Raw genomic sequence first — 24,019 nt, forward strand, 5'->3', positions numbered from 1 at the left:
TGTTACCATAATAGGGATTTGGCAGAATTTAAAACTGAAATGCATAATTCCATAATTCTTATTTACTGTTGAGGGCTCTCCCAGAAATTAGCATGTTTCAGTCCAAGGCTTGTTATCTACTTACAGCTTTCATGTTATATGACTTAATAGGTAGCCAAGACCTTTCCATGTGACTCAGACTTCAGTGAGACAACAAAAGAAAAAGATTAGAATTTTATTGAGTCTAATATTGTTAGAAAGTGAATTCTGGGACTTAAGCTCCTAGAACTTAAGAAAAAAACAACAATAAACAAAAAACTTCATATTTACTGCCAAAAGAGTGCCATTCTTTCTTTAATTCTTTGCCTCTTTGGTTTTCCCTTTTGTCAAATGAATTGTATTTTCATTTTTATCTTACGATTATTCAGTCTTGAACATTCTATTTTATAGAAAGTGTTTCTTTTATATTTTTTAAAGATTTTATTTATTTGACAGAGACACAGCTAGAGAGGGAACACAAGCAGGGGGAGTGGGAGAGGGAGAAGCAGGCTTCCCGCAGAGCAGGGAGCCTGATGCGGGGCTTGATCCCAGGATCCAGGGATCATGACCTGAACTGAAGGCAGACGCTTAATTGGCTGAGCCACCCGGGCGCCCCTCTATTTTTTTTTTTTTTTTAAAGATTTTATTTACCTACTTGACATCGAGAAAGCAAGCATGAGCAGAGGGAGGGGCAGAGGGAGAGGGAGAAGCAGGCTCCCCGCTGATCAGGGAGCCCACGGCAGGGCTCGATCCCAGGGTCCTGGGATCATGACCTGAGCCGAAGACAGACGCTTAACCAACTGAGCCACCCCAGAAAGTGTTTCTTATAGGTGTCCTCAGCACCTTCAGTTTTTGTTGGTATTAAGATTTGTGGTATTATATGTATGTGTGTTTTACTTGTTAAACTTTTCCATTTAATCTGCATCTCCCCTTTCTGCTTTTACCTCTGTTTTAAAATTGAGGAAACTGAAACTGAGGTACAGAAAGATTTAAAAAAACTTGTTCAAGGTTATGTAACAAGCAGGTAAATGGCAAAGCACAGACTCAAGCCCAGGCAGTCTGATTATGAAATCTGATTGTTAAATCACTTTTCTTTATGCCTATGTACATACTACTTTTACAACCACTATATGAGTTTTTTATAGTGTTTCTAGTTTTTGCATGAGGATATTGAAATTCAGAGAACTTGTCAATATATACTTAGTAAGGGGCAGAACTTAGACGTAAACCAAGGTTTCCCTGACTCCAAAGTCCATTGTAATTTCTTTATAAGTGGTTCCTTAACATCACAAGCCAACTACACAGTGAAAATAGAGGGTAATGGTTTCTCCAAAAGTGTGTAACTATGTTTAATAGTGAAACCATGTTGCATTATTATTTAAACCCCGAATATGAAAATTGAAAAATTAAGATGTAAATTTATAAGTTGGAAAACAAGATTCTGATTTATAATTTTTAAAATTGTTATTCCTCAGAACCAATTTAAAGAATTTACAGAAAGAAGCTATCTTTATAGAAGAAGCAGTCCTATGATTTAAGCATATAGATATCTATAGTTAGCCTGCTTTTAGGGACTGACATTCCACATTCAATGGTTATTTGATACAAAATTCTTAATAGGTAAGATTTTACCAAAGCATAAAATAAATTTTAGCAGAAACATATTTTAAAATCTTTCATTTTAATATTTCTCATATCTTAAAATTCTGGGGGAAACCTTTGAAGTCTCATTTTATGTAGGCTCTCCTCTGTCCTCTCAGAGTATGAGCCCTCTCCTAACCATCAAGAGAAAGTTTTCCACTCCCTTCAAATCATGCTTAATCTTCATGATTCTTCTTTAAAAAAATTCTTCCTGGTATTTATTCTAAAACTAGAATAAATAATTGTGGAATGTAGGGGACAAGAGATTTTCATCTAGACTTTATAATGTGTTTTGTGTTTATTTTTATAATTGTGAATACCTCAGTTAACTTGGATGTTTTAGTCTTGCCCTCCTTAATTCCAAATACCTTGATATTCCATCTGTAGTTCTTTCGTTTAAGTGCCATTCATCTCCTATCCCTGAAGAAAAATTCATAACATCCATGAAAAATGGCTAGGGTAGGCTCAAAAAAGCTGAAAAAGTAGTTAAAGCTTGAATGAACAGAACATTGTATATGGTACACAAGTAAAAATATTGAGCTCATGTCTCCTTTAGGAAAAGAAAATATTGTGTATATACTTTGTATCACCTGAAAGTTTAAGGAGAAAGTGTAATGTTGAGCCTTCCACTCATAGCTTTACTTAGATATAATTACCCCGTGGGCCGCCTGGATGGCTCAGTTGGTTAAGCATCCGACTCTTGATTTCAGCTCAGATCTTGATCTGGGGGTTGTGAGATAGAGCCCATGTCGGGCTCAGTGGGAAGTCTGCTTGGGATTCTCTCTCTCCTTCTACCCCCTCCCCCCATGCTCACTCGCTCGCTCTCTCAAAATAAATAAATTCCCCCCATGCTCACTCGCTTGCTCTCTCAAAATAAATAAATATTTTTTAAAAAAATTACCCCATTTATAAGATTAGAGTACTTGTGAACAACCACAAAAGGGACCCCTGTCCTAGCACTTGTGGTCACACGTAGAGTAGATCACTCACTTTGATTTGCCTCTTCTAATACTTCCTCTGTTTGCTGGAACATTTTTTTCATCTTTGTTTACATGTACTAGTTTCTTTGCTTGTCTCTCTTCTTATCTTTATTCCACTAACAGAGCATTGGAATACAAGAGTAGACATTGTGATGTTTCCAACAGTGACATTTTCATCACTAGGGCAGGTTTTTGCAGCCTGGTCAGTTAAGAATAAAGGATAGACAGTTCAGGAGGAAAGGAGAATGTTTTGTGGACCAGTTGTTTGTGTGTGTGTGTGTGTGTGTGTGTGTGTGTGTGGCAGTTTTAAGTTACTAGTTTTTAAAATCAGTACTTTTTAATGGAAACAACTTGACCAACAGTCTGTCACAGAATTTTGAGACCCATTAAAACAAAAGTTTGATGAGGGGAAAAAAAAGAATAAAGGATAGATGTGACTATACCAGTGTAGTGAATGAGGTTTTGAAATTGGCCTCAAAATTTCAATCTTGTTAGACTTTGAGCAAGAATGCTTATGACTAAAATATTTGTAAATAGGAGAGGGGCTACTTACCCTAAGTTCCAGTGTGTTCTTACAAGCAGAAGAAATGATTATTTGTGATGTTTAGATTTGTTTTTGAAAGAAATACTATAATATTGGAGTAAGATATCTACTTAGAAAGGTATGATATATAACTATTTTTAATTGAATCTTAATCTTCCATCTATTGTATGTGTATATTATATAAATGTATTTTATGATTACTTTATCAATTAAGACATATCTCAATAGTAGAGCTATCAACTGTGAAAAATGTACATCATCAATTAGCTGATAACATTCTAAGTATTTTTACCTGCTCATTTCCAAAATTTATAGGAGTTTAATTTATAGATGAGTTTTTCCAAAATTTGATAGCAGAATAGATATTAAATATTCAAACCAGTAAGTTTTTGTAGCTTGAGAATTTCTTGTTAATTCATGTAAGTATTTCAGAAAAGGTTTTGCTGTTTAGATGTGGGCTTTTAAAATACTTAATAGCAAATTTTTATACATTTAAAAGTTTTTTACTTGATTTTTAAAAATGGCTTATAGATTGCACACCTGGCACAAATTGAAGATGATAGAGCTGCCATGGTTATTTCTTGGCATCTGGCAAGTGACATGGACTGTGTTGTCACCCTGACCACTGATGCTGCACGTCGTATCTATGATGAAACCCAAGGTCGTCAGCAGGTGTTGCCCCTGGATTCTATTTATAAGAAGACTCTTCCAGATTGGAAAAGGTTAGAAAAAAAGTAGGAGTAATGATTTTTTCTGAAATATCTTTTTCTTTTTGAAAAAAATTATTTTTTATTACATTCAGTTAGCCACTATATAGTACGTCGTTAGTTTTTGAGGTAATGTTCAGTAATTCATTAGTTGCATATAACACCCAGTGCTCATCACAGTGCATGCCCTTCTTAATACCCATCACCTGGTTACTCCGTCTGCCTACCCCCCTCCCTTCTGTAACCCTCAGTTTGTTTCCCGGAGTCCAGAGTCTCATGGTTTGTCTCCCTCTCTGATTTCTTCCCATTCTGTTTTCCCTCTCTTCCATTCTATTGCTTATGTTCCACATATGAGTGAAACCGTATGATAATTGTTTTTATCTGCTTGACTTATTTCATTTGGCATAATTCCCTCCAGTTCCATCCATGTCGATGAAAATGGTGGGTATTCATCCTTTCTGATGGCTGAATAATATTCCATTGTATATATGTACCACATCTTCTTTATCCATTCATCTGTTGAAGGGCATGTAGGCCCTTCCATGGTTTGGCTATTGTGGACATTGCTCCTATGAACATTGGGGTGCATATGGCCCTTCTTTTCACTACATCTGTATCTTTGGGATAAATACCCAGTAGTACAATTGCTGGGTCATAGGGTAATTCTATTTTAAACATCTTGAGGAACCTCCATACTGTTTTCCAGAGTGGCTGTACCAGTTGGCATTCCCACCAACAGTGTAGGAGGCTTCCCCTTTCTCCGCATCCCCGCCGACATTTGTTGTTCCCTGTTTTGTTAATTTTTGCCATTCTAACTGTTGTAAGGTGGTATCTCATTGTGGTTTTGGTTTGTATTTCCCTGATGACTAGTGATGTTGAGCATTTTTTCATGTGTCAAGACAGACACATGAAATTTGTATGTCTTCTATTAACGAAGTGCTTAATTTTAAAATGGTTTCTATAAAAGATGCCTAAAACAAACTGAGCAGTGACTCAAATTATCTAGATTATTTTTATTTTCATTACAGATGTGTATACTTCATTAAGGTGTGTATTGCAGTGTATTTACTCATATATGCTGGCCATGTTTAATTTGCCAAGTAAATGTTATTTGTATATAAGTTACACAGGCAAACCCAAAGCAAATTTTTGGCTTTTACAATAGGAAGGATGTCAATATCACGAAATATGAAACTCTTTTATTTGGAGTAAGTGTATAGATGCATGTGTTTTGTCCTGTTTATGTCCTGTGAAGATAAGCAGTCATCATTTAGGTAGAGAAAGTCTCTATTGTAACTGCCAGTAGCAAAGTTGAAATATAAGAGACTATCTAGTTAGAATGTTTTATTATTTTAATACAAATCTGGTTTCTTTATTTCTTCATTTACTTTTTAAAATGTTCTTTAGGGAATAACCATGCAAACCAATTAGGCGTTTTTTTATCTAAATTTAGAAATATTTTATGTGTAGTCTGATTTTGACCTTAAAAGACTGAAAGGAAATGGTAACAAAACAAAAAAGATAAAATGTAGAACAGTACTGATAATTTTCTCAGATTCCTAAATAGAGCTTTACAGTTGAGTAGGAATAGGGACTTAAGGAGAATAAGAACTCTAATATTAAAGAGTCTACTGTGTTATTAAACTAACATGTATTTCATTTTGTAATCTAAAAATAGTTTGAAGAAACAACCAGAATTTGAACTCGAATCTGCTTCTAAAATCTCCCACTCTGCTACTGCCCAGTACCAATTTTAAAACAACATGGGAAAACCAGTCAGATCATAATTCCTGTGTTCATTAAGGGTAATACTTTTGGTGTGAATAATTTTTCCCTTTAGGAGGGCTGCTTTTATCAGCAGAGTCCATTAAAACCAAGTTAAAGATCTTTGATTTAGGGAAAGTATGGATTTGGTATTTAGTGCTAATGTTTGCACTGGAAACTAGTTATCCTCTCTGTTCCTGGTATTGTGGCTCTTATTGGGATTGAGTTACCTAGCTCCTAGAGCCACCCCTACCCTCCAGCACTCCTGCTTTCAAGATGTGCGAAAAGCTCTGCCACGTGGAAGGGAGAGGTCCTGACACACTAGTCAGCCTCCACCTCTTGAATCCCATTGTTTTCTCTGGCTTCAGTTGTCATTCTGTACCCTGTGGGAAGGGACATGGAGCCAGAGTACCTGATCTACCTTCCTCACATGGATCTCTGTCTTGGGCCTTGCCTCTTCCCCTGTCCATGCTAGGGTCACTCTCCACATGAGATAGTCATTTTATTGGCATCCCCATTTAGGGCCAGCTTTAGAGGCTGCTTTTCTTTTTCCCTTGTCAAACTCAACAGAAGTTAGTTTATATTGATTTTAGTAGAACAGATAAAACCAAGTAGGTATTCTTATATAGTAAATATTCTCATTTCTAAGGAAATTTAGGAGTGTCACTTATGGATGGGGAATTGATTTAAATGATCACAATAATGATAAGCAATATATACATTTTTAATTAAAAATACATATTTGTTTTAATATATTTTTTAAATTTCTTTTCATTCAGACCTCTACCTCATTACCGAAATGGAAGATTGTATTTTAAACCCATTGGAGATCCAGTCTTTGCCCGAGATTTGTTAACATTTCCAGATAATGTAGAACATTGTGAAACAGGTAAAGGAAATTATGGTGGCTTTTTAATACAGATGCTACACTTACCATCCAGATATACAAATTACTGGTTATGGAAATTTATGTTCTTATTTTATAAGTTATAGTTTTATTGATATTTTAATCTTTTTTTCTTGTTAGAGAAAAGTGTTGAAATAAAATTCTAATGTTACCATTCTAAGAAAATTTTGTAATGTGTTAATATTTTAATATGACCAAAGATGATGTCATAATTTTTAAAATTTATTGGGTTTTTTAGTATTTGGTATGCTGTTAGGAGACACCATTATTTTGGATAATTTGGATGCTGCCAATCATTATAGAAAAGAGGTATGTATTTGAAATTTTTTTAATTTGTAGCTCTAATTTTAATGTGTATTTTTAAAGTTTAACATATTTTTAAAGTTTAAAAGCCCTATGTAGAAGTAATTTTATGATAATGTTCAGATGACTAACCTTGTCAAAACCAATTTAAATCCTAAATTGGGCACAATATGTGAATGAATGGGCCAAGAAACAAATTCAAATGAGACATGTTTTTGGGATTTGAAATTGTCTAAAACTCAAGGCCAGTATCTACTCTTGACGATGGTATTGGAAAAAGAGTATTCTCAGATAATGTGGAAATGTAATTTGGTATAATTCTTATTTATTAGTTGTTAGGGCTGCTGTGACAAAGTACCAGAGACAGCTTAAACAATAGAAATCGATGGCCTCCCAGTTCCAGAGGCTTGAAAGCCAAATTCAAGGTGTGGGCAGGGTTGAGTCTTTGTGAGGGCTGTGAGGCAAGGATTTATCCCAGGCCTCTCTCCTTGGTTTGTGGATGGTCATCTTCTCCCTGTGTCTGTTTACATCTAGGCCTGTTTGTGTCCCCTTCTTATAAAGATACCACTCGTTAGATTAGGGCCTAACTTTATGACCTCATTTTAACTTGATTACTTCTGTAAAGACCCTGTCTTTAAGTAAGGTCACATTCGGAGGAACTGAGAGGTTAGGACTTCAACATAGGAATTTTGAGGGACAAAATTCAACCCATAACACCTTTGAAGGGCAGTTTGCAATATAAATGTTTCAGTTATCTATTGCTACCTGGCAAACACTGCAAAAGTTACTGGCATTAAACAATAACAACATACTAGTTCTCAGGTCTCTGTGGGTGTCTCCAAGTAATGTTAGCTAGTTGCAGTGTTGACTGGTTACACTTGGGATGGTGGGAGCTCCAAAGTGCCTAACTCACACAGCTGGCAGTTGGTGCTGGTTACTTTTTGGGAATTCAGCTGGGTCTGGCCAGAGGCTCATCTGGCACTGTCTTCTGAGGTTACTGTTCTCACACACATCCTCTTCCCAGGGTGCTGTGGTATAATGCCTAAGAGAATCTAGGAAGCAGTGCCTTAAATCTGAGGTCTTAACAAAGAGATATCCTTGACTTCATTTTGACTCTTAGGATCATTTTACTGGCTGGGCAGTGGGTTTTATCTTAGTTCTGAGGCTCTCCATTTCATTTTCAAGAACGTTGGTCACTGAACAGGCTGGAGATGAAAATCACCCCACACATCCTGGATTAGAAATATTTCCTCAAAATTATTTTTATTTTCTTATTTCCTTTATTATTATTAATTTCCTTGAAATCAGTTCCTACTCTTTATCTCCCATTCATACTGACAGTTGATAATGGCTGCTGGCTAGGCACTAAGTTGGAGCTGTAAGCTGGCAGACTTGGATCTCTCCATGTGAGTCTCTACTTGTAACTGCTCAGGCTTTTTCAAATGGCATCTGGGTTTTAAGAAGGGGTGTTCCAAGCAGTTAAGACAGAAGCTGCAGGTCTCTCAAGTTCCAGCCGCGGGAAGTACATTTCATAGGTCAGTCTGGCCACCCCAGATCCGAGGAGTACGTGGAAAGGTGGGAATAGACTCTCTCTTCCCCATGGGAGAAGGAGCAAAGAAATTGCAGCCATCTCTATACCATCACCATGTATTGAAATAATTTATGTGACAGACACACTGCCATAAGTATGTGAAGATATATTGTAAGAATATCAGAGTATTAAAAGAATTTATAATGGGAAACTTTGGAAACAGTCTTAAATGTCCATCACTTAGGATTGGACAACTCCATTATAGTAGTTTATACAGTAGAGTATATGTTTCTGTTAAAAAGAGTATAATAAATTTCCGTGTCCTAACAAGGAAGGTGTACAAAATATATTTTGTTGAAAAGTTGAAAAATTATGTATAAGATGATGCCTTTTAAAAAAATATAAGCTTATGGTGGGGAGGGGATGGGCAAAATGGGTGAAGAAGAGTGGGAGATACACACTTGCAGTTGTGGAATGAATAAATCATGGGAATAAAAGACACAGCATAGGAAATATAGTCAATTATACTACGATAGCGATGTATGGTGACAGATAGTAGCTACACTTGTGGTGAGTATAGCATAACCTATAGAGATGTGGAATCACTATGTTGTATACCAGAAACGAATGTAACACTGTGTGTCACCTATAAAATTTTTAATTTAAAAATATATGAGTTTATGTACTTTAAACAAACTGGAAGAATATGTTGTATACTGTTGGATATACTAAGGGTTATCACTTCTGTATTATAAAAAAAATCTACTCTGAAGGAGGGCCTTTCAGAGGGCTGTTCTAGAGATTGAATAAAATAATACATATAAAGCATTAAGCAAAGAGCTTGGAATATGGTAAAATTTCAGTAAAGGAAATTTCTCTTTGTATCTGAGATCCAGGGGTCTTGAATTCTTTAATACACAAGAAGTATTACATTTAGTAAGTATAGTGTTAGGAGCTTAGAATTACCAGGTGATAAACATGTATGAAAAACATTTTAGGCTTGCAAATTACTGTAACTGAAAATGAGTAAGAATGTTTGCGGTTATGTAAGAGAAGACAGAGGCCAGTTTAAAATATGAGCCAGTATCTATAAATAGTGTATTCTAGACTCATGGATACCTTAGAAATAATATATTCTCACTTTCTAAATGAGAAACTTTAAGCTCAAAACAAATAATGGATCTGTACTAAATCACACCAACTTATGGTGGAACTAGAACTGTCAGAGAAGTTTTTCTTTGGAGCCACTTAAGAAGAAATAAATGTGCCCTGATTTAGGAGAGCTTAATTAGTGAGATATTGAAAATTATACAACTAATTGAGGAATAGTATCTGGCATGTTCATGAATGTTTCCGTGGGAACCTATAATGGCTATAATATACTATACCAGAAAAGAGTTGTCAATGGAGAAGCTATTGTATTCTGGTAGTGATTGGCATATTTATATATCCTGAATTATGGAGTAGAAACCATACCCATTAAATGTCGTGACAACATGGAATCTATTAGGAGAAAATGAAAAACTTACTATTGAGGATAGAATTAACAAATTGGATAATAACTAGAAGATTCTACTTAGTTCGGTCAATATTTGGACACTTGATTGAGACACAGTGGATGCTGTTACATGTTGAACAACTGGCTCTCTGGTGAGTGGGGTGATGGGACCTTGATTTGTAGCTTTTGCCCATGGTGTAAGTCCTCATCATGGCTGATTTCCGGTGCCTATGTGCAGCCATTGAATGAGGTGTTCAGGAGAGTTGGCTCTCATGACCCAGGAAATGCTAGCTCCAGCACACTACCAGGCACAGTACTAGGCTCTGAGGGTTATACAGAGATGGACTAGACAACGCAGAGGAAATTCATGCAGAGATGAACTAAAAGGCTATTTCTGGCTATATATCATTATGATATGTATCTTAATATTTGAACTGGCAAAAGGGTAAGGTTTCTAAGTGATGGTAGAACTCAGGTAAGTAGAACACAAAAGCCAGGTTTTGCTTAGAGAACAGTTGTCAAACTAATTGAAATTGATCATCAGTTTCCATTCCTTTGAGGGCTCAGAAGGTAGGAGACAAAACCCAGGGCTTTAACCAGAGTGGGGAATCGGATAAAAGATCCCTTTCCCAATAAAGTGGATCCCCCAAAGGGCTAAACTTTAGTGTAAGTTGAATGAAAAACCTACCATTTCCATTTCAACTCCCAAGTGCCTCTGGAGACTGCAAGAAAATTACCTCTCTTGAATGTTGGCACTAGGTGGAAAAGGAAAAAAAAAAATCAAACTCTTTTCCTAGAGCATTCATCAGTATCAATAAATTGGCCTTTGTTTGCAACCTGCATTCATATTACTTGGGTGGTCTGAAAAATTTCAAGGTAAACATTTGGTTTCACATGGTGCTAGATTGGTAGTGTCCTTAGATACCTGATTATCTAAGGACACACATTATCTCTGGAAGAATTCACCTTTATCTCTTAGACCTAAAATAATTTCCATATTGAACATAAGAGCAAATATTTTTAAGTATGTTTATGTAATTCAAGAAAAGTGTTGAAAATTAGAAAAGAGCAAGTTTGGGCGCCTGGGTGGCTCAGATGGCTAAGCGTCTGCCTTCAGCTCAGGTCATGATCCCAGCCTCCTGGGATCGAGTCCCGCATCGGGCTCCCTGCTCAGCGGGGAGCCTGCTTCTCACTCTGCTTCTCTCTCTCTCTCTCTGTCTCTCATGAATGAATAAATAAAATCTTTTAAAAAAAGAGCAAGTTTACTTGATAAATAGAGCTTCTAAAACTAGAAAATATACATTAAAAAAATAAGATGCTCTCTGGGAAGGTTAAACAGCTTAAGAGAGAATTTGTGAATTGGAAGGTAGATCAGAAAAATTGTCCAGACTGCAGCCCAGAGAGAGGGAAAGTAAGAGAAGGAGGAGGTTAAGAGTCCTGAGACAGAATGTGAAAATCTCAAATAGAAAATAAAAGTCTAATCAGAGTGCCAGAGTGGAGGGAGAAAAGGATCATAAGGCAGTATCTGAAGAATCTAATGGGCGAAAACTTTTTAGAATTGATGAAAAGACACCAATCCATAGCTTGAAAAAAGAAATGTAGGAGCACCTGGATGGCTTAGTCAGTTAAGTTGCCAACTCTTGATTTCAGCTCAGGTCACGATCTCAGGGCTCATGGGATCGAGCCCCACATTGGGCTCCACAGAGCATGGAGTCTGCTTGAGGATTCTCTCCCTTGGTTCCTCCCTGCCCTCACTTTCACTCTCTCTCTCTCTCTCTAAAATAAATGAATAAATCTTTTTTAAAAATAAATAAGAATGTAATAGAGTATATGTGACAAAAGGCTGGTACAGTATTTGTTCCTCATAGTTAGTGTTGCAAATACTGATTGCTTTGCTTCCTAAGTTTTGAATCAAGTTTTGTAATTCCACCAGTTAAGTACTCTTCTAAAGCTTTTCTGAGAAAAGGCTTTTATGGTATCCCCTTGTAACATTGTTTTTGGTAGTGTTTGTTAGTGTTTTCTCTTCCTAAATACTTCATGTTTATACTGCTTCAACCTGTCAACTCCTCAGTTTATTTTACTCCCTTCTAGTTCCCACAGCAGTTTTGAATAGGTATTCCTAGAACTGTAGAACTGTTGCTCACTCACCGAATTTGCAAAAGCTGTCATTACCTTTTTTGTCCTAATTGAGTGCGCTTAGAGGGTGAGAACCATAAGATTGAAGGATACTTTGAGAATTGAAACTGTCCATTAAAGTAATATTTGCCGAATTGTTGTAGAAGGGAGCCAAACTCTCCTTTTTATTGGAGGCATGTGACTCATATTGTCAGTCTGTTAACAAGAGAATGGACAAGTCTGTAAATTAATTTGAGTATGTATGTTATTTAAGATGGTATTAAATCCTTAAAAACATTGCCTGAGTCCTGATAAATGGATAGTACATGACTCCGCTTTGTATTTTTAATGTTCACTTTTAGAAAACATGTAAATCCAAACTAAAAAAGTAAAGATGTGATTGTAGTAAAACAAAATTATTGTAAAACAAAAAGATTGATTTCACCAAAGAGTTCACTACAGATTTTCTTCAAATAGGCATCTTACTGCATTTAAATTTTCTTTTTAAGATTTTTTTTTATTTTTAAGTAATCTCTATACCCAACATGGGGCTCAAACTTAGAACTGCAAGATCAGGAGTCCCAGGCTTTACTGACTGAGCCAGCCAGGACCCCCTGCATTTACATTTTTTTAAAAAGTATCCACTTCAATAGGAAACCATTTGTAAAAGTACCTCTGAAATTGTATTAAAAGAATAAAAGAATAAATACTAGTCATGGTTTTATTACATTTTTTCATTTAGTACTGTTACTTTTTCATTTTTAAAAATCAAATTTAATATTTTTTATAATTCAGACTAACCCCAATATTAGATCAATTAGATATTTTTACATATTAAATTATGTTCTTCAATCATTTTTTAATGTATGTGTTCTATTTCATTGTGTGGATGTATCCTAATTTATGTAACTTGTTGAGACCTGCAACATTCATAGCTTTTATTAAAACAATGTTTTAGTGCACATTGTTCACATCTGTGATTTTTCTTCAGAATAAATTCTTAGAAGTGAATTGCTGGGCCATGCAAAACGTTAAGCTTTTTAATACTTACTACATTTCCTTTGAGATGTGCTGTCCTAGAATTAGATTAGTACAAGAAGACCTTTCTCCCTAGCTCTCCCAACTTTCAGTGTGGTGTGTGTTAACATTTTGAGTAGTGAAAATATCTTACTTGAATTCCAGTTCTCTCATTTTACATTTTATTTTTGTCTATTTCCTAGACTTTTTTTGAAAGACCATTCTTAAAGATCATGAAATACTAAATCCAATGTCTTGCTTTTATTCTCTAACTTTTCTGAAGCGTCTAATTCTTCACTAACCCTTCCTACTTCCCATTCCATGACTTAGGCTTTACTACGTAATTCTAGTCCTCCCAAATCTGACATTACTAGCTCTTTTTCTTCCCATAGTTGAAATTATAGTATTATCCTCTAAAGATTCAGCCCTGTGCTTTTCCATCTGTATTCTTCAGCCTCGTATTCTCTTTTTGCTTTCCTTTGGTCATCTGGAAAACTTGTATCTAATAGAAGGAAACTGAGATAGTGATGCTGCGTTGATACTGCCATGGTTTTCAGAGCACGGAGCTCTCCGGCTTCTCTCTTCCTTCCTTTTATCAACTAAGCCATCAGTTTGACTGTTTCCTTTTGCATCGTCACTATTCCAGTTTAGGCTGACACTTAAGTAATCTAATTCATCTCGCTGCCTCTGGGTTTTTACCCCAGTTCATCTTATATTTCACTAGCTTATTTTGTGAAAATACTAGCATGATCGTGTCATTTCTAATCTCAGAACCCTTTAGTGATTTCCCCTTTCTTAGAACAACTGAGATACATTTTATAGGCTCACTAATCAATATTCATTTGCTTACAATAGGTTGTTAAAATTACACACTGTCCTACACTGCTCACCAGAGATGGAGATCGCATTCGAAGTAACGGAAAGTTTGGGGGCCTTCAGAATAAAGCTCCTCCAATGGATAAACTTCGGGGAATGGTATTTGGAGCTCCAATACCAAAACAGTGCCTGGTCTTAGGGGAACAAATAGGTAGGTTGAATAACTAATTAATTAAATAACAATTTCTCATTTGATTTCAGTCCTTTGTCTGGAGCTTGTGTATTGATACTCTAACATGAAAAATTAACCAGTAAAAATATGAATACAATGTTTTTGTCCAGTACTTTCAACTTTCTTATATCAGGTAGTTTTGAATTACATAGAAGGTAGGTTTTCCTTCTTTTTCATTCTTCTTATCTTGAAATAAAGAAAAAAACTGTCCCTATTGAGTAGATTAGTATTTCATCACATCATCATATTCTTTTTATGTTAAAATTGTAACTATCTAGATTACAACTAAGAACTTTAATTTTAGAGTGCATGACGTGACCTCCCTCCCCCATTTTCCCTTCTGCAGGCCTGTCCCCTTGTTTCTAGGCAGCCAGTATGATGGCCTCTCCATCTGTGCTCTGAAGTGCATATACGTTACAGTAGGTCCCCTACAGGCTATAACTTAGAGTCTGTTTGCTCTTATATAGTTCTAATACACTTGGGTATCTACTTTTGTAGCAAGAAAGTAGTTTGTTGTCATTGTTAACTTAAAAAAAAAATTGACTACTTTAAGCACCTCTTAAAAGTAGAATTATCCACTATTTGTCCTTTTGTGACTGGCTTATTTCACTATATTCAATGGCATATGTCAATTTCCTTTCTTTTTAGGCTGAATAATATTCTCTTGTATCTGTATATCATATTTTCTTAACTTTTATTAAAGTATAATATACATAAAGAGTACGGTTCATAAACAGCTTGGTAGATTTTCACAAAATGAGCACTGCCCCTGTATTAAGGAATAGAACATGATTGACCCTGCAGAAAGTCTCTCATGCACTCTTCCAGTCCCTGCCCAGTCCCCTCTTGAAAGCATAACAACTTCCTTGACTTAAAACAGCATGTCTGTTTTCATACCTTATGTAAATGGAATCATGCAGTGCATACTTTTTTGTGTATCTGACTTTGTTCATGCAACACTGTGTATATAGTTGTTCGTTTTCATGGCAGGATAATACTCCATCGTATAAATATACTGTAGTTTATATTTCTTTATTCTGCTGTTTAAGGAACTTGGATTGTGCTCAGCTTGGGATTATTACTTCAGCCACCAGCAGTATTTAAAGTAATAGTTGGGAAAGATGTGGGAAGAAGGTTGTTTTGTGTTCTTTTATGATATGGTCAGTCAGGTGCAGCTGTAAGAGGAGACCCAAGAGAGAGGCTCAGAAAAACAAAGTGTAGTATACTTACAGGTCTTAGAGATAGGAGGCATACCATACCACTCAGGGCCACATGGAAAAAAACACAGATGTGGTGAGGAGGCAGAAGAGCAAGGAGAGTGCTTAGGCCATAGGCTTTATTGAGGTTTCCATAGGAAAGGCAAGGCATGACAGGCAAACAGCTTAGGATTGACTAGTTTGAATAATTTCATTGGGCTTTGGGCTTATAGGTATGGGCTCTAGGCAAAGGATGGTGTTTAAGGCAAAGGAATACTGCTTCTTGGGGTGCACAAGCCAGATAGAAGACGTTTAGCTCTGGATTGGTTAGTTTGCATGCTGTCTGATTGGCTAGCCCCATAAGGGGCAGCCTTTACCCAGCCAGAAAGGTTTTAAGATGTCAGAACATCATAATATACAGAAAATTAAAACTGTATATGATATAAAGGCTCATACTTCTGCTTATGATGGCAGTGAATGCATACAAAAATCTCTGTAGACAATAAGTGAACATCTAAACAAACTGATTATAAAAAATCAGAAAAAACAATTCATTTAGGGCTAGTGAATCAACATAAAAACCCTCAGCCCATATCAGTCTAACACTAAGTTCATGGCAGTGGTTCCCAAGCCAAAAGGAATTACCTGTGGAACTTTAAAAATGCACAGCTATCATACTGACAATTTGCAATTTCCCTGGGCATCTGAATGTTAGTATAACAGTGTGAAGTAATATCTATAGACCTTTGGGAAGAAAACATTTAATAAAAGATTTTTGTGCCCTTGTTGGGTTATCAAATATGTAAAGTTAAGAAATAATGCAAGGATTTCAAAAATAAAACAGTTACATATCCTTCCTGGTAAATATCTTCAAAAATATACTCTATACTTGCAGACTAATGATTCAGCATTAAGAACTCATTTATTAGGGGCACCTGGGTGGCTCAGTCGGTGGAGCATCCAACTCTTGATATCTGCTCAGGTCATGATCTTAGGGTCCTGAGATTGAACCCCTAGGTTAGGCTCTGTACTCAGCAGGGAGTCCGCTTGGGATTCTTTCCCTCTGACCCTCCCCCAGTGCATGCACAGTTTCTTTCTTTCTCTCAGATCTTTTTTAAAAACCTCAAATATTGGGGCACCTGGGTGGCTCAATCATTAAGGTCTCCCTTTGGCTTAGGTCATGATCCAGGGTCCTGGGATCGAGCCCCGCATTGGGCTCCCTGCTCAGCGGGAAGCCTGCTTCTCCCTCTCCCACTTCCCCTGCTTATGTTCCCCCTCTCGCTGTGTCTCTCTCTGTCAAGTAAATAAAAATCTTTAAAAAAAAAAAAAAAAGGCAAACCTCAAATATTAAACAATTTAAAAAAATTAAATGAGATCATTCAAGATTATTGAAATGTATAAAATACTTTTGGTTGTAAGCAGTAGCAACCAGCCCTGACCACTTTAAGCAAAACAGGAATGTACTGGCAGGAAATTGGAAGAAATCACAGATTCAAAGACTGGAAACAGCCAAGACAAAACCAAGGATGATTCTGTGACATTCAGCAACCTTGAATTCCTTGCATCAAGACTTCAGTTTGCATTTTTTAACATGCTCAGACTCTACAACTCCTAGGAGAGGGAAATTCCCTCCTTAGTCAGCTGACCATAGTAAAGATCAGATAGAAGAGAGCTTTGAGAAACCTTTCTTGTATATCATGGGATTGGTTGCAGAGAAAAAGCAATTTTAAACTAGACTATCACCACAAAAATTGTCTACTACTAACACAATTAAAAGCATAGTGTCTTCTAAGTAATTATTCCTACAGTGTTTTGCATTACAGTATTTGATATGGGATACCAGCAAAAAATCAGAGCATAAGATGAAAAAATGAGTATGTACGTGTTATAAAATAAGGTGATTAAAAAGATCTTGAATAACATGTAAATATATGAAATTTTTTCACTAGAAAGCAAAGACTTATATTTAAAAGATCTCCTAGGACATATAAAAATTTTGTCATTTGTCATTTGTTGGGTGCTTAATGCATGTCAGAAAGTATAAAAAAATTAGATGACGTGATTTGTAACAAGAAACTATGGGAATTTAAATGACATGCACAGTGCCACATGATCAGTAAACTATAAAACAGGAATCTCCTATGTAAAGGTTGTGTCTATGACACTCCTTTATGTTCTTTACAAGGAATCTCCTAAACAAAATATAAAATGAAATGAAGAGGGGCGCCTGGGTGGCTCAGTCGTTAAGCATCTGCCTTCGGCTCAGGTCATGATCCCAGGGTCCTGGGATTGAGCCCCTCATCAGGCTCCCTGCTCCGCGGGAAGCCTGCTTCTCCCTCTCCCACTCCCCCTGCTTGTGTTCCCTCTCTCTCTGTGTCTCTCTCTGTCAAATAAATAAAATCTTAAAAAAAAAAATGTTAAATGCTTTAATTGAATTTAGAATCTGGGAAATGCCTATTACAATGTTGAAAGTAGTTAGAACATATAAATGCAAATATCATATATGTTAAAAATTAAACCTGCAAACTTTGTGGAATGAAAAACAAGAAGATGATAGACCTACTGATTTTTCCCCCAATCTTCCTTTTCTATATTATTCCAAGTTTTTTATAGAGATAGTATAGGTAGAAATACTTCTTAACAAAAAGTATTAACTCTGAACATTGTAGAAGCCAAGATATGAAAGAAAGTTGTTAATAGCAACTGAAGAAAGGAAAATCCTTTTAAAATAACCGATAATTAGTTAATATATAGCTTATTACTGTGATATCATCAAACTCTTTAACACTTTTATTATATCCATGTATTCCAAATATGTATTATATGTGTGGCCAGCTTAGAGATTATTATACCATGCTTAATTCATTCTACTTAACCTCTCAGTTATTACTATCGATTTATTTTGTTGTTGTATATTAAGTAAAACCATTCTTAGTGTCTTTAGAAGTGGTGACCAAGATTAGTTAAGTGCTGTAGTTTTCAGGGCAATGATATTTTGTTTTGCTCCATTATGGAAATAAAGCAGTAACAATGAACTCCCATGGACCTATCATCTAACCACTGCTACTTCATTCATAATCTTCTTGTCTCACAACTTGCCTCTAGCCTCTTCTCCCCAGGTGGATTATTTTGGAATAAATCAGGGGTTCTAGTATATTTTCCCTTTTTTCCTCCTCCTAGTCATAAGTGCTTATCAGGTTTTTGCCTAATAAAGTTCTTAGAATCATGTAGAACATAAAAGTTTGAAGAGACCTAAATATTTAGTAAAGTCTGCATACCCATCTAACTGCTTGAATCTTCTAGTAGTAAAAAAGCTGCTCCTGCCCTCTAAGCAAACTTTAAATACTGCCTAAAACCAGCCCTTCAGATACACTTTCAATTCCCTTATATTATTTTTAGTAGCTTTGCTTACATGGTCATTTGTCAGGATACATTGAAATACTCTCTTTCTTTAATATGTATCATAGAGAAATTAATGCATTGTATTTTGAGCTTTCTTTCCTTTGTATGAATTAATTTTTTAAAGTATTTTCTGTTTTCACAGTAAAGCTTCATGTTTTTTGCCCAGGTAATTGAAATTTTCAGACAACATATAAATGTCTGAAATGATCCAAAATCATTCACAAACAAAATTAATTGTGAATTAATTTTGAAATTTTTTTCCTCTTTGGCAAGATTCTACTAAATGAATTAGGAAAGACTTTTATAGACACCATGGTAAATAGAAGTTACATTTCATGTACAAAAAATTGGGGGTTAATAGGGCATATTAAGTTAAGCTGCTAAAGGGTGCCTGGCTGGCTCAGTTGGTGGATGCAAGTCTTGATCTCAGGGTTATGAGTTTGAGCCCCATGTTGGGCACAGAGATTACTTAAAAAATTTAAAAATATAGTACTGCTAGAAAATCACTACTTCCAACAGATATGACCATTACCTTAAAGCTTTCAAAAACGCACCCTTGATAAAATACTTAATTTTCAAAAAGCTTAACTTTCTGTAAATTACTAGGTCTAAAAATGTATTATAGTATTCAGGTTTGAGACTATTTTTTTTGTCTGTTTGATTTATTAGACACTAAATATTAAATGCAATGACTGTACTCTAAATCAGGGGTCAGCAAATTAGTCAGTGGACAAGAATGCTTTATAGAGTTTTAAATGGTTACATTCTAAATGTATAAATACCCTCATACCCTCAATTTTGTCTCTTGGCTCACAAAGCCTCAAATTTTGCTATCTGGCCCTTTGACACTCTGGTCACACACAAAGATGATCAATATGCATGGGAAAGGACATACAAACACCAAATATTCAACGTACACACTAGTTTACATATAAAACTATGGAAGAAATTAAGAGTCTGAGTATATTAGATATAACATGAAGTATAAGATGAAATCTACACTTTTTAATGGTCAAGAACAGTTTGGAAAAGAACTAGCATTCTGATGAGCGAGCAAATACTCGTGTACATCTGTGTATGCTCATGAATATATTCATGTATTTAAATACAAATTCTGTATATAACTGAGCGATGACAAGGTCCTTATGATCCTTAATTCTTTATGACTTTTTGAGAACTTTTAAAGGTATCTAGAAAAAATAATAGTTTTCTAGTCTGATGTGGTACTTCTAATTTCATAGTAATGTAATGTTTTGTTACTTTACATAGTTTATTCTTTACATAGGGAAGTGCATTCTTTACACAGTAAAATACTGCAAAACAATACTTATTTTGTATGTGAATGAGTTACAAAATTATGTCCAGACCCATATATCAATGATGCTGTACTTCTTCAGAAGATAACACACAGAACTTCAGGCCATTAGGGCTTGATATCCTATTTTTTTTCAAGTTTTTATTTAAATTCCAGTTAACATACAGTGTAATACTAGTTTTGGGTGTACAGTAATCCAACACTTACAGACAACACCAGTGCTCATTCCAAGTGCCTTCCTTAATCCCCATCACTATTTAACCCATCCGCCCACTCCCTTCCCCTCTGGTAACCATCAGTTTATTCTCTATAGTGATGAGTCTGATGTCCTATTTCTTAATAAGTTAGGTTCTTCCACCTTTAAATACTCAAGAAATTAGTATATTCAAGCACTTTTAATAGACAGTGGTCCTGTTATTTATAAGCAGAAAGATGGAATGTTAAATATTTCCCATTAAATGTAGCACTAACGGTAGGTTCATATTTTATGCACGAGATAGACAGTAGCAGCTTTTTTTTTTTTTTTTGTCCTGGATCTGTTTAATGAAACAGACTGTGTTTAATGATTCCACAGGGAATTAAGTGCAGTTAAGCTATTAATCAGGCCCCAGTTCCTCCCAACAAGAGGGAGCGCAGAGGGGCCCTCATGGGTGACAGTTCCAGCAAAACCGGCCCTGTGACCCATGGTCCGGGGCTCAGCGTGCCTTTATGACCCGCTATGAAGGGGATCCTGTGTTCATCAGGGCTTTTGTTTTTAATTTTTTTTCTTCCCAATGAAGTAGTTCAAGAGCTCCCAGGGAGGAATCTGGGGGGTAAGCAAACAGCTATTGCTGAAGCAGCCTGGGGGGCTCGAGTGTGGATGACGGGAAGCTCTGACCCAGCTGATAGGACAAGAGGGGATGCATCTTGGTGATGCCAGAGCACCCCATCAACAATCCTCATGACAGCAGTTGGCATTGAGGGAGCACCTCCTGGGTCTCAGGCCCAGGGCTGGGGTCCTTGCCCCTCTGCTTCCATTCCGTGTGCACGTCCAGGATGCAGGTCTTAGTACAGTTGTTTTGCCGATGGGTATACTGAGCCACAGGGAGACCAACTGAGGTCCCACCCTGCCACAGCTAATATAGAGATGAAGGGGGTTGTGAATGCTGTCAGTGATCTGTGCACAGACCGTGGGTGTTAGACGACACCCGAAGTGAGCAGTGGTCAACTAGGAGCCGGAGCTGATCCGAACAGGAGCTCTGGAAGGGCTTGCTAGGAGGGCAGGAGCCAGGCTCAGTCTGGACAGACAGGGTTCAAATCCTGTTTGGGCAAGCACGGTGTGGCCTGGAGCAACTGGCTTCATGGCTCTAAACCTCCTCTTACCCCCATGTGTAAAATGGGGCTAGTGATCCCCGCTCTCCAGGCTTCTTGGGAGCAGAAAATGTGAAGGGACACAGGAGGTGCTCAGGCCCCATACGCTCCCATCCCAGGGCAGTCTGCCATCAGCAAGGGGGCCATGCTCCAGCCCATCTGCACCCAAGGCTGGGGCCAACCCTCTGCCAGGACCCTGACCACGATGCAGATGGGTCCTTCTTCCTTGCGGGGGCCTTGTGCAGCCTCCTCCACAACATGACCCCGAGATCAAGAGTCGCATGCTCCAACTGAACTGAACCAGGCGCCTCTAGCAGTACTATATTTAATGCATTTGCCACCCCCCTCAACTTATCTGTATGGAATTAAATTGAATAATGAATATCAGAATGTAAACATTGATTGAGAGAGTGATCCAATTCACAGAGCACTTTTACATAGAAAACAGAAATTTATTGAAGTCAAGCAGTTGAAGAAAATTAAAATTTAGCAAGCACCGGTTTTGTGCTGGGGTCTAAACTGCATTTTTATTTTGTCTGTTTACACTGAACAAAGTCTTGTGGCTTTAGAAGTAGATCCCACATGTTACTATAATATAATACCTAGTGTTGCTAATTCTTCTTTCCTCAAACACTGACTTGATACGTATCAGTGGTTTTAATCAGACATTTTTGGTTTCTTTGAAGATCTTCTTCAACAGTATCGTACTGCTGTGAACAAGTTGAACAGTGTGATCGAGGACCTTAACCGTCAGTTAGAGTACCTTCACACTCCTGATATGAAGAAGAAAAAACAAGAACTTGATGAACAGGAGAAAAATCTGAAACTAATTGAGCAAAAACTAGGTTTGTGCCTTCTTTTTGTTACTTCTACTTTCTCTGCATGAAGACAGGTATTTATGATTAGAGTTCAACTCCAAGAAGAAAGAGGGTGAATGATCCATGACTTAAGTCGACACTCTTGTCCTCCAAGTCACCTGATAAGTTGTTGTAAAGTCTTCTCTTAGCAGAAATAGTAGGAAGCATTCTCAGTATTATTAATTCGTTTTCTATAAATTAAGATAGATTTGCTTTTCTTATAATCCCAGTCTTCTAAAAGTTCATTTTCTACATTTTCTCTCTTTATAGGTATGACTCCCACACGTAAGTGTAATGACTCATTGCGCCATCCAGCAAAGGTTGAAATGACAGATTGTCCAGTTCCTCCTAAAAGAATGAGAAGGGAAGCTTCAAGACAAAATAGGTGAGTTTATTGTGACCTGAGAGTTATCACTGGGTAGTTTATCAAAGCTCTTGAGTCAACATACTTAAAAACCAGCATGGGGGTGTTCGGGTGGCTCAGTCAGTTGAGCGTCTCACTCTTGATTTCTGCTCAGGTTGTGATCTCAGGTTTGTGGGACTGAGCCCCACGTCAGGCTCTGCGCTGAATGTGGAGCCTGTTTGGGATTCTCTCTCTTCTTGGCCCCTCCCCATTCACACTCTCTCTTTCTCTAAAAAAAAAAAAAATAATAAACTTCTTAAAAAAATAAAAATAAAAGCCAGCATGAATTTATTTCTGATTTCCCCCTTCAGCCAGAATTAGGGGTTTTGTTTTATTTTATTTTGTTTGAAAAAACTAAGTGATGAATAATGAAGATAAGACATATTCTCCTAGGGGCACCTGGGTGGCTCAGATGGTTACGCATCTGCCTTTGGCTCAGGTCATGATCCTAGGGTCTTGGGATTGAGCCCCCCATCGGGCTCCCTGCCAAGCAGGGAGCCTGCTTCTCCCTCTCCCTCTACTGTTCCCCCTACTTGTGCTCTCTCGCTCTGTCAAATAAAATCTTAAAAAAAAAAAACAAAAAAAGACATATTCTCCTAGGATATTCCAGTTTTCTAAATCATTTTTTCTAATTATTTGGAAATGTTTATCATTTATGTTTTGTTTAAAATCACTGTTAAGATTGAAATTGCTTTTCTGTTGTTTGGCTTACCTTGCAAATACACTACATTCTGCTTCATAAGATCAGCAGCTTGCTAAATTAGAATATACAAAACCATTTGTATGTTATTTATTTAAAAATCGCTTATAATAGTTGGTTTGGAAAATCAGATATCATTTACATAGCACACTAAAATCCCAGCAAAGTTATCTGCAGCCTAACTCAGTGGTAAGAAAACTGTCCTTTTGGGGTGCCTGGGTGCTCAATCAGTTAAGCATCTGCCTTCGGCTCAGGTCACGATCCTGGAGTCCCAGGATTCCTGGGATCAAACCTTGCATCAGGCTCCCCGTTCAGCGGGGAGTCTGCTTCTCCCTCTGACCGTCCCCCCTCTCATGCGCGCGCTCTCTCTCTCTCTCTCTCTCTCAAATAAAATCTTTAAAAAAAAAAACTGTCCTTTTTAGATTAGATGTAGGTAAGGCCATCCTATAAGAAGATACCGTGGTACTGGGGTTTCTTGTACGTTATTTCAAAAGGTTTAAATATGAACTCTGCCTGAAAGTGTCTCCTATTGACCTTAGGGGAGTTTCTTTGAGACTGTGGTGTTTGGAATTGGTATTCCATGCCCTATCCATCTACATATTCTATATTTATTCAATAATTACTTGAATGCTCATTTTGGGTTATACATTGCTGGGTAAGTAAAAGTAGCATGGTTCTTGCTCCCCCATGGATCTCTACAGTCCTGTGCAGAAGGACAATTTG

General features: G+C 36.9%; 1 protein-coding gene across 4 annotated transcripts in view; it reads left to right on the top strand.

Moving 5' to 3' along the window:
• Nucleotides 1-24,019, top strand: part of SMCHD1 (structural maintenance of chromosomes flexible hinge domain containing 1) — a 139,226-nt gene that overhangs the window by 107,018 nt on the left and 8,189 nt on the right. For 2 of the 4 annotated variants that reach the window (XM_028092350.2, XM_028092352.2), the window contains exons 42-47: nucleotides 3,715-3,917; nucleotides 6,434-6,543; nucleotides 6,800-6,870; nucleotides 13,881-14,052; nucleotides 22,023-22,181; nucleotides 22,464-22,578. In XM_028092350.2, coding sequence (XP_027948151.1) covers nucleotides 3,715-3,917; nucleotides 6,434-6,543; nucleotides 6,800-6,870; nucleotides 13,881-14,052; nucleotides 22,023-22,181; nucleotides 22,464-22,578 — 830 coding nt within the window. The remainder of the gene's footprint in view (nucleotides 1-3,714; nucleotides 3,918-6,433; nucleotides 6,544-6,799; nucleotides 6,871-13,880; nucleotides 14,053-22,022; nucleotides 22,182-22,463; nucleotides 22,579-24,019) is intronic. The other 2 variants (XM_028092351.2, XM_028092353.2) reach the window with 1 other exon arrangement.

The sequence above is a fragment of the Eumetopias jubatus genome, unplaced genomic scaffold, assembly GCF_037043125.1.
Source record: "Eumetopias jubatus isolate StellerSeaLion01/CBP00866 unplaced genomic scaffold, mEumJub1_p1.0 scaffold_16, whole genome shotgun sequence".
Taxonomy (NCBI): Eukaryota; Metazoa; Chordata; class Mammalia; order Carnivora; family Otariidae; genus Eumetopias; species Eumetopias jubatus.